This window comes from Ascidia mentula, chromosome 7, assembly GCF_947561715.1.
Source record: "Ascidia mentula chromosome 7, kaAscMent1.1, whole genome shotgun sequence".
NCBI lineage: Eukaryota > Metazoa > Chordata > Ascidiacea > Phlebobranchia > Ascidiidae > Ascidia > Ascidia mentula.
The window spans coordinates 7712509-7722734 of NC_138572.1; the positions used below are offsets into that span (position 1 = coordinate 7712509).

General features: G+C 39.8%; 1 protein-coding gene across 1 annotated transcript; it reads left to right on the plus strand.

The window, feature by feature from the left end:
- The first annotated feature begins 2524 nt into the window (after window positions 1-2524).
- On the plus strand, window positions 2525-7230 carry LOC145908454 (alpha-1,3-mannosyl-glycoprotein 4-beta-N-acetylglucosaminyltransferase A-like). Its single transcript, XM_082995738.1, has 4 exons — window positions 2525-3678; window positions 4302-4517; window positions 5797-6065; window positions 6688-7230. Exons 1-4 carry the CDS (start codon window positions 3130-3132, stop codon window positions 6734-6736), a joined length of 1083 nt encoding a protein of 360 aa, XP_082851864.1. The 5' UTR covers window positions 2525-3129; the 3' UTR covers window positions 6737-7230.
- Window positions 7231-10226: the final 2996 nt, after the last annotated feature.

The window sequence follows — 10226 nt, forward strand, 5'->3', positions numbered from 1 at the left end:
TAGGCACAAGGCCGCATACATTAATTCCAGTCAGTGCAAATATTTGCTGTGTTTCTCATTTTATTATCGAAAAAAGGGAAACCCAACTTAACATAGGCTCATTTCAGTAAGGTGAACATCATATGCCTACGTACCATGCGTTATAGGCTGATTTCGCCTCTGGTTTTGCCTATCAGAACTGTTTTATTTTACTGACTAATTGCACAGGTACGTTAGTTTGGCCCGTTTTTGTCAGTTGTGCCGTTTGCTTTCCATGCGGAAGATGTGTATTTGTTTGTGAAAGTGCTGACCTGTTATCTCAGAAGTGTAGTTGCTAGTGATTCAACAGAACTGTTTATGTATTGCAAGTTTCGACAATAGACCTACACGTCCGAAATTTAACTTACCAACTCCTGATGAAGTGTTAGATTCAAAGCGAGTTGTTTGGTTCTTCTGGCAGCCCGGGCAACTTGAATGCTTTGTGCAGGTTTATTTGTCTCCATGGCGCTTTTACGTCTTTGTTTGAACGGTTCAAGCCTTCAAGGCCAAACTGATCCGAAAAAAGCATTGGAACTCCCCCTTTTTATGCAAGTCAGCCCGAGAAACATGCGAAACTCAGGAGGTGTTTCTTCATTGCGCGAAATTTAATGTAACCGGCCTGAAGGCAACGCTTGGTGTATTTGAACCCATTGTCATGATACCTAAAGTGGGAATTGTTGCCAGCCTCGTAAGTTACATCCTCCATTGTATTTTGATCGGGACAAAATGACTGGTGTTTGTTTTTAGACTCAGGACCTTGCCAACAATGCCAAGAGCCAAATACTATTGACAGACCAGGAAATATTAATCCACATTGCTGTTTCGCCCAACGCGGGACAAGTCGTTAAAATGGCGTTTTGTTTTAACAGTAGGGTTTACTATTGTTTGATTTTCTACGACTGAATATGTGGTCGGAGCTGGTCTTCCTCTAGGTTTACGCAAATCCGACTGCTGCTCAACTTGCGAGGGGAACTTTGAAATCCCTTGTTTTCAAGTCTTCTGCAGCTTTGGGTCACTGTATATGTGTTGGTCATGTGTCAATGTTGTAATTTGTTTACTTTTTGTTTGTTTCATCGCGAAAGAATCTTTTCGTACCTTGTGATATATTATTTTGCGCCCAAAATTTCTTGAATCAACGTGAAAAATGAAAACATTGAATCGTTTTACCTGCCGTGAAAATTGCTTAACTTATTGAATTGAAGTTAGCCTGCAGAAGACCTACCGTAACCAAGTTGTAAATCACTGGCCGTATTGTCCCCTTAGTGAAATGCATCAAATTGGACACGTGAGACTAATGAATGTCACTCACTATACCGGGTATATGACGTCATATCCTGGTTGTGGCGTTTTGCTTGTATTGTGTTACATTCACAGTAGAGTAGCGACTACTGTTGATAGGCAACCTGCTTTAAAATATTTTATACTATTCGCGCGATTGTAACACGTTATTGTTGAAATAATTACCAGTATTTTAGGAACACTTCTTTTGTCAGGTACTTTCGCAAACAATGATTGATTGCAACGCAAAGGATATTACGAAGTATCAAAACATACGCTGGACATATAGCGTAAAATTTAACGCACGACGGTTTTCAACGGCGTACTCCGTGTTGTGCAATTCCGTCTTTCATTATCAACATTTGTGTGTTGCCGTGTGTCTAAGATGTACAGCAAGTGAAAACGTCATCGACTCGTTTTTCTCAATACGAAAATCAATACTGAACCTTATTCGCCAGTGAAGGGTTTCGTCGAGAGTTGGATACGCAGACCGCATTACACATGGTTAGCCAAGCTGCAAGTTTAAAGCGTAAGGGCTTTAAACATGAAGTTTGTTCCGTTTTTGAAACTCCGCGTTAGTCTACTGTTGTTTCTAATGAGCATCTGTGGGTTAAAATTGGCACTGTTCGGTACAGGCTTAAACAGTTAGAATATCCTTTTTGATATTGCGGCATAGGTTTGTGGAAATTTCAAGGTAAATTTTAATAAAGCTAACAACATGTACCATTACCGGCGAAAGTCTAGCAAACAATGACGTTGTATAGTTGCGTTAACCTTGAGGGTAGGATATTTGCGTTGTGTTGTCAGCTGCAAATCTAACAGTCAGCGTTGGTGTGTGAAACGAAGAGCAAGGCCGTAGCCGTGTGAGACATCATGTCCGGTTTGACAAATGACAATAGTACGCACTGCATGTTGCTACGTCAGTATTTCGGTAGCATTGTATTGAAAACATAACAACACCATGCGTTTTGTTGCTGTGTGTAGTTATAGGTGCGTTTTTACGTGTCTGTGATGTAGGAAACAGAACGTGGCCATAAGTGCATGACCTACAACGTAAAAAAACTGTTTAAACGTGACTAAATCATAGAAAGCTACCAGGTATGCTTGTAGTTTATTGAAAGTTGTCGGTGATTCAACAGTAAACATCTTTTGACGTAGGAATGCGTAATCGTGGACCATCGTGCTCTCAACCGTCATGTATTTGTAGGTACTTACACTATGCACGCAAAAAGTTCAGTAAGAGTGCATGGATTGTTTGTTGTACTGTTAAACTATGCTGGTAGCAGTTTACAATGGTTTTGGTCCACATGGGTGTCTGTACAACATAATTTCTTGTATGTACAACGTTAACCTGTTGTCAGGATGGAGGGCGAATTAAGCATTTAGTAAAGCTGTAGTTAAGAACAGCACGACGTTTGGTCCGAGAAATGGTTTAAGGGTGCTATATACCCTAACTAAATGATGACCGTTAAAAACGTACGGTTAAATAAAGCCAGTTTTGTCGCAGTTAAATTTTGATAAAGGTTACTGTCAATATTGGATATATTTGATTATGTTGTAACAAAGCTCATAATTACGTAACAAGTGCAGAAAAGGGTTAAACGGTATGGGATATCAAACTCAAGCACCGAGAAAATTGATCGAAAGACTTTTGCAGGTTGCGTAGGATACAGGCATTACAAAACAAACCGATAGATTTGTTTGCATTATCTGCGACTGCAAGCCAATCTTGACTTAACGAAGACTTCTTGCTGAAAGACACAACGCCACCGTTAGACGGATTATGTTCATTAGATAGAAGATAATCATCATCAGTTTTTATAGTTGGTCGGTATGGGACGAAAACATTACACTGGCCTGTTGACGCTCGTGCTTCTAATCGCTTTCGCCCAACTGTTGTTTATGAAACTGGAATCTGGCAAAAGACAAGAGACAATGAAAGTCCCGGTCTCGCGAATAAATAGCGAAGTAATTCTAGAAGACTCGTTGGAAACCACCGCGACAAACATTGCGCGACGCAGTAACATTTCGAACGTTATCCAGCACTCGAAACAGTGCGAATCCGTACAGGTTGCAGAAAGCACCCAACCGAAGTTTGTCGACTTGGAACGTTTTGACCCACGTCGAAAACCCACATACAAACTTGGTGACGTAGGCAAAACTCCGCCACTGCTGGCTGTTGGCATTCCCACCATTAGGCGCATGAATGAATCGTATCTTTTGGCCACGTTGCGTTCCATGATTAGACAACTCGGCGCCATTCACAGGGAGAACTGTGTATTCATCGTTTACGTGGCTGAGACAAACCGGGAGGATTTTTTCGAGGTTGCCAACGAAATATGTGATGAGTTTGGCGAAGACATAAGGAGTCAACTACTTGAGGTTTGTGAACTTAAGGCGTATAGGTTTAGGCGTACGCTACACAAAATATGTGTTTTTAGCGTGTTTTAACCATCATATTGACGAAAAGTTAAAAAACACGTCAACAGGTTTTGTTAAATAAACGCAACAAACCGGGTATTGGTAAAAACGAGCAATACCAGGTTAAAAAAAATGGTTGGATTTGTATTGGTTAGGATTTGAACACCGAACGCGAGCAGCTTTTAACCGTTGGAAACTAAACATAGCCTGAACTTTGCAGGATATCCCCTAACGCTTTCCGTCGCTGAGCAAATAGGTGTTTCTCCTGACAAAGGAATGTATCGAACCGCATGAGCATATTGCCATTCAAGCACTATGAACTCGCCATATTATTTTGCCATATTAACGTGACTACAATGAAATCTGTGTTTAAGACTACACAGACTGTGTTTAATATGTTGAGGTAACCTTAAATTATTTGCGAAACGACTGCGCCTACGGGTGGATGAATTGAACTTGAACGAGCGGTTCTGAATGATATTCTGAAAGTGCCATGTCGCTCTTTGATGTGAACCAAACTCCCATTAACCTAAATACACAAGAATCGACCTTAAGCGCACGCAACAATAACTTGGTTTTTGAAGGTTGTGTCGCCTCCAGAAGATATATACCCCAATTGGAAGGACAAAGTACACGTGAACTTCGGTGATTCCTACCCGCGGTCAATGTGGCGTTCCAAGCAGAACCTCGACGCTCAGTTTCTTGTGTCTTACGTGGAAAGCAACATCAGACCTCAGTACTTCCTCTTAATGGAAGATGACGTCATTGCCAGTGCAAACTACATGACTATCATTTTGCAGGTGACTAAAACCTTAGCCAGGTGTCAATTCTGTATGTTTTTTGACATGTTTATTTATGCGGCATGTCTGTGTGCAAATGGTATTCAATTTGTCAATAATAAATCGAAACTGGTAGGCCATTGCACGGAGTTTATAGAAGTAAAGGCAGTATTTCACTTACGTTTGGAGCATTATAATCAATTCGACGATGTAAGACATGATTTATTTCACACAGGGACATGCGCCTAGACTGGTAAACATTTTCACCTACAAGCTAGCCGCTTCGCGTAATAGCTAGGACCAGTTGGGTACAGACTGCGCGTTGCCTCCATATGTTGAATATTCCGCCTGTTGTCATCCAGCAATGTAGGACCTTACGTGTCAACGGCAGCAATACAGTAATTATAAGCAAATGGTTCTCGGGGTGCGTTTATGCTAATCGTGTTTCTCCCATTCTACTAAATAACTTGGTTTCAAATAGAATCATTTATTACAACCTGTTAGTTGCGCTCAATGACAGTAATACCACCCACCGGATAAACGTCACAGTAATGCACCCAATCATTCGTATACCCACAGATAAACGTCACCAAAACAATTAGTTCTACTGTCCATGTATCGCTGTCCTCCAATGTATATGCAGGCAAATACTGAGGCAACGCCTATTTTTCCAACATTGTTAAATTAAAACCAAAGGAAACGTGTCACATTGTACAGAAAGTTCAGTGTAATTCTTTTAACTTTTAAGACATTTGGCAATTGGGTTTGCCAGTTCATATATCAAGTAAACACCTGCGAGAAGCGAGTTAAATTAACAGTCTATGTGTTGCTGCATTAATTTGATTTGGGGCAACGCTTGTCAGAACATCGATTTTAAGAATATTAGTAGTTTTTCGTCAGGATGGTTATCTTACGTTGGTCGGTCTGAAAACGTTCAGAACTGCGCCATTAACCAATAATCTGTATTTTATGAACAAATAAGCACCTTTGGTGCCGAAAACTATAAGAAAAACAGAACACGCAAGTCCAAAATAAGCACGTTTCTTAGAAATACGCACGTTTGCATTTTCTAAGACACTGCTTGTGAAAATATGCACAGTATTGTTTCCCTGTGTATCAAACTTGATACCGATTCTTCTTACAACCTGTGTGCGTTGGACCAACACGGAACCTTACATGTCTTCGTGAAAGGAATTGTGATCGGTGCACTTGCAAATATTTACTTTTCAACAAATCCAATAACGCCGTGATAAGGTCTTGTGTTTACCAGAGGTTTTAGCCACTACGTGCTGTGTTACAGACTGTGCAATCCGCCCAGGCACCGAAGGGCTGGATTTACTACTCTTTTACGCCTGTTGGCGGAGCCGGCAAAGTCTTTCATTCCGCTTCATTGAACGAGTTCGACGCCATGTTGAAGATATATTGGAATTACAAGCCGTTGGATTGGATTCTGTGGGACTACAGCAAGACGAAGGTATGCGGTTACGAGGACGACTGGCCCGCATGTAAAAAGAAATGGAAAAAGGTCGCAGTGGACTACGGGAAATCCCTGTTTATGCACAAAGGAAAGTAAGTGGAAGCTTTTTTGTCAAACTCTGAACTTTTGTCTTTGTCCTAATGCGTTCAAAAGACCCCCACAAACAGACCCTTTGTTCGATCTGAGCCTTTCAGTACATCGTACTTTTTTGTTGTTATTCGTAACGGCTTTATGAACGACCGTAGCCTACGTTCCACCACTTTGAATAAGAGGTACACACACTGACATGAATAGTCAGACGAAAGGGTATTCGGTTTCCATTGTCACGCTGCGTAAACATGGTTTAAGTGTAAGCGTTTGTACTGTCCAGTTTCACGTCGAAAAGTTGGGTACTAAAAAGCCGAATTTGCCAGTAGACTTGATGATGTATATTTTTCGGTTCTAATAGTTTAGTTCTACCTTTGCGGTACTTCCCAAGCAATTTACTTTTAAACCAGTGGTTTCCAACTTTCATGAAATGGTTACGCATTTATCCCTAACAAATGTTATAAGGACGCAAAATAGGTTTACCTTTTTGCGAAAAAGTCGCTTACAAATATTAATAGGGTTTTATATTACTGCAACAGCTAAGACCTAAAAGGTTACGCAGAATTGTAAAAACTTGTTCAAAAATTGAAAAAACCTCGGCATTTAACCAACTGTATTTGATTGCAGGGTTTCATCCAAAACAAACCCCAATTTTACACCACCGACTTCCAAGTAAAACTCATCACGTTTACGATGTCTATGTACGCTTCAACACAAGAGAACGCCTACTTAGGGTTTTTGGCGAGGCAATCATGACTGATGGCAACATCTGTCAAGACGGGCCCTTGTCAAGCTTTGCATATTATTCTGTTTTATAAGCGTGATCGCGGGATAGAATTGCTTCGAATCCAGCCGTAAACAAAGCAAAAACAACCTTGTTTTGCAAGGAAATTTGTTTCACCATTGTGTCTTTCCTGTTTAAATTCCTGTTTGTAGAGTGTATATGCTACACTGTGCTGTTTGGTATTACGATACAGGCAACTATGAATTTGATGCAAACTCTTACTTTCGTTGACAAGTTAAGGGGCGAGCAAATATTGTTGCCAATTACGAAAACATGCATTACGCTTTTACTGCATAGGTCAATGGCACTTTTACCTGTTTTCTTTTGAACATATCAACGTCTGTGAGATTTGTGGCTAGTCACAAACAAAGCACTTACAAAAATTGTTTGATTTTTGATCGGGCAATTACAAAGGTGTGCAGCCTTAGAAGTTTTTCTTGGAGCGGACAGCTTGAATAATGACCCACAGGCAGGCGATACAGCCTAAAGCGGAACACACGCAGTCGAGGGAAACGGGAAGTGTATAGAATCTTGATTAAGAATGGCTGAAGCTTGCATTTTGTTGTCTATCAAGTCAACGTGTTACAGGTTTGTTAAACAAAGTTTAACTCTTTGAAAACTGCGACACGGTCCGCGTTTAATCTTGTTTTTTTGCGCGAAAATTGTGGGAACAATAAGTGGAAGTTTAAAATCAGTGTAACTGCCGCCCAACTGTGTGAGCGTCGAGAATTAACACCAGTTAGTCACAGCCTCAGAAAACGTCGTTGATTAGAAAGCACGAGGCGTTTTGTTTCAAATAAATATACTTCGCCTACTTGCCGATCATTAAATCATTTAGTTAATATTGGAATAGCATTCCTTATGAAACTGATGATGGCACAAGTTTTGCCAAAATGTCTTAAATAAATGAACATGTCAATGTTTTCAGCACCAGTGCCAGCAGTCTCTAAATCTAGAAGCTTTGAAAAGATTATTTTTGACAAACTCGTGTACATCACACACGACTAAAACGATATTTTGATTTCAGAAGACAACGAGTTATGAGATTTGTAGTGAGCAAAGACTAATTTGTTTCATTTCCACGATTCTTTGCATGCTCTGCGCGTCCGCGTCTGCGAACGTGTAACCGAGTACCAACTATGGAGTTACGTGGGCTAGCAGCTATTTTGCTTGCTTTGGTTTCTCTACTCGTTGCTGTGGATGGAGCAGGTTTGTCATATAATGCAACTAAGGCGTGGTCTATATCATTTTCTGTAAAGCTTAAATAAGGATCAAAACGAATGTTAGGTAACACAAAATACTTTAGTTTGTAAAACGACACTTACGGTCGCCTCTTTATATAACCCCACTTTGTGCTTTTGTAACTCAAGAGTTTAATGTCTTATAGCAGGAATCAAGCTAACAAGCGTAACCAAGCAACCAACATATTTGCTTTCCCAGTCACTGTAGTATTGTCAATAGCACATAACTCAATATGTTTCGATATAACTGAACTTATAACTGAAGCACATTGAAATTGAAAATTAAATTACGTTTAACAGTAACCACAGAGGGATACTGTTTGGGGCATTAAACTGATTTGTAAGGTACACCGGCTCGCTAGAATAGGTTTACCAACCCTGCAATAGAAAATACCACAACACTGAAAAAACCAGAGCCAGACAAAGGAATTTGTTATTAAAACGTGGTTTAGTTAACCACACTATCGTGCTTTGGTTTGGCGCACGGGTAATCGCCAATCATGCGTTACAACCGTGTCTCAAAATGCGGAAAGTTTCATCGTCAGATTTCAAAAAAATAAGAATTAGGATTTTAAATTGAAAGTGGCTTGTGGTATGTTTTGTTTTACATATTAAAGTTCCTTTCTCTGTTTTTAGAGTGAACGAAACTCTTTTTGCCTTTCAAATTTGTCCCTTTAGCTGACAAAAAACGTAACCCCATACCCCAACTTAGTATTATTTTAAATACGTGTTTACGGATCCATGATACAAATTACATTGTGTAAAAATTACAGAAAATTGTATCTTTAACTTGAATAATTCTGTGCGCAGAGGAATAAATGCGCGAAAATATTGCAGATAAATTGTCGATATTATCCAACAGCATATAACCACAATAAACCCCACTCAACCGTCCATTAAAACACAAACAGTCTCTTCCTGTACTGAGACATTATAACGAACGACTGCCTTCCGTAAACTGTAAGCATGAGAAAGGGGAAAATAATTTCCTCTATTGCTCTATTGCTCTAGTGTAACTATACACACTACAACATAGCGTGCGCCCCGAGCATTGCATCCTGTAAGTCGAAGTACATGTTTGCACTTTGGTAGATTGTAGTTAGTTGCAAATCCCCAGCAGATTTTACCAACAACCAATATAATTTTACCTCTACAAAGACTTATATTCCTTGTAATGCAGTTTTCCCGACTCAACAATCACGCATTTTCAGACAGGGAGGATAACCGACCTCCCACTGCCCCTACTTCATGTCAAAGCTCCAAAAAAAAGCTGCAGGGGCAGATAAAAGGGTGTTTTAAAATTGATTTTCCTGTCTTTCACAAGTGTGCTTTTTCTAGCGCATGGTTATATATCCTGGTGCAACACAAATCGCAATTATTGCGTCAGAATGAGTATTGGATAGAAACCATCACCTGGGTAAAATTTTTTGGTCCGCCCTATCTGCAGGAATAATGCAATAGAAATTCAAATTTAGGATGAAAAACAAATACCCGCTGTATTGTGAATTGGTACCAACCCCCAACCTCGGCCTCATAAGTGTGTTGGTTTGACGAGTTATTTCTCCTTAGCAATTCACTGCGGTTTAAGTTCAATTCACTGCGGTTTAAGTTTAAGATAGGCTACTAAAATTTCGACACCAGGCTATATTTTAAGAAGGAAACTTGGTTGTGCAGGAAAATAACCAATATGTTATCCGTGCAAAAATAATATGATTTCTATGCCTTTTTAATTTATTACTTCGCTACAGATGTGAGTGATAAAATGGTTGGTGGTTTTCCCGCCAAATCTAGTTGAATCGTTTTCCCGCCGAAATTAAAAAGACATGTGATTGGCATTACATGCCTCCGTAAGCGTATGAACCCCTAATGCTTCCTATAATGCGCTTGTTTATTTTTGTTTCACGTAACAATGGTTTCCTTTGTTTTTAATTCAAAGTCATATAAAAAAACACGAAAGCAACCATCGATAACATCGCCATTATTTTCCAGTTTTATTCAGCGGTTGGAGTGTCATCCCAGCAAGCACACTTTCATCAAAAACTATTACTGTGCAATTGAGCCAGCCACTGAATTCCTTGTCGAAATTACAAATTAACTTCTTACCCACTGCCAGTCAAACGTTTTCAGCAACTTTTACTAAA

Excerpts from the sequence above, each read along its gene's own strand:
- LOC145908454 (XM_082995738.1), top strand. The coding sequence starts at position 3,130 with ATGGGACGAAAACATTACACTGGCCTGTTGACGCTCGTGCTTCTAATC. Across the intron at positions 3,679-4,301 it reads TAAGGAGTCAACTACTTGAG|GTTGTGTCGCCTCCAGAAGA; the intron begins GTTTGTGAACTT and ends TGGTTTTTGAAG. Across the intron at positions 6,066-6,687 it reads CTGTTTATGCACAAAGGAAA|GGTTTCATCCAAAACAAACC; the intron begins GTAAGTGGAAGC and ends ATTTGATTGCAG.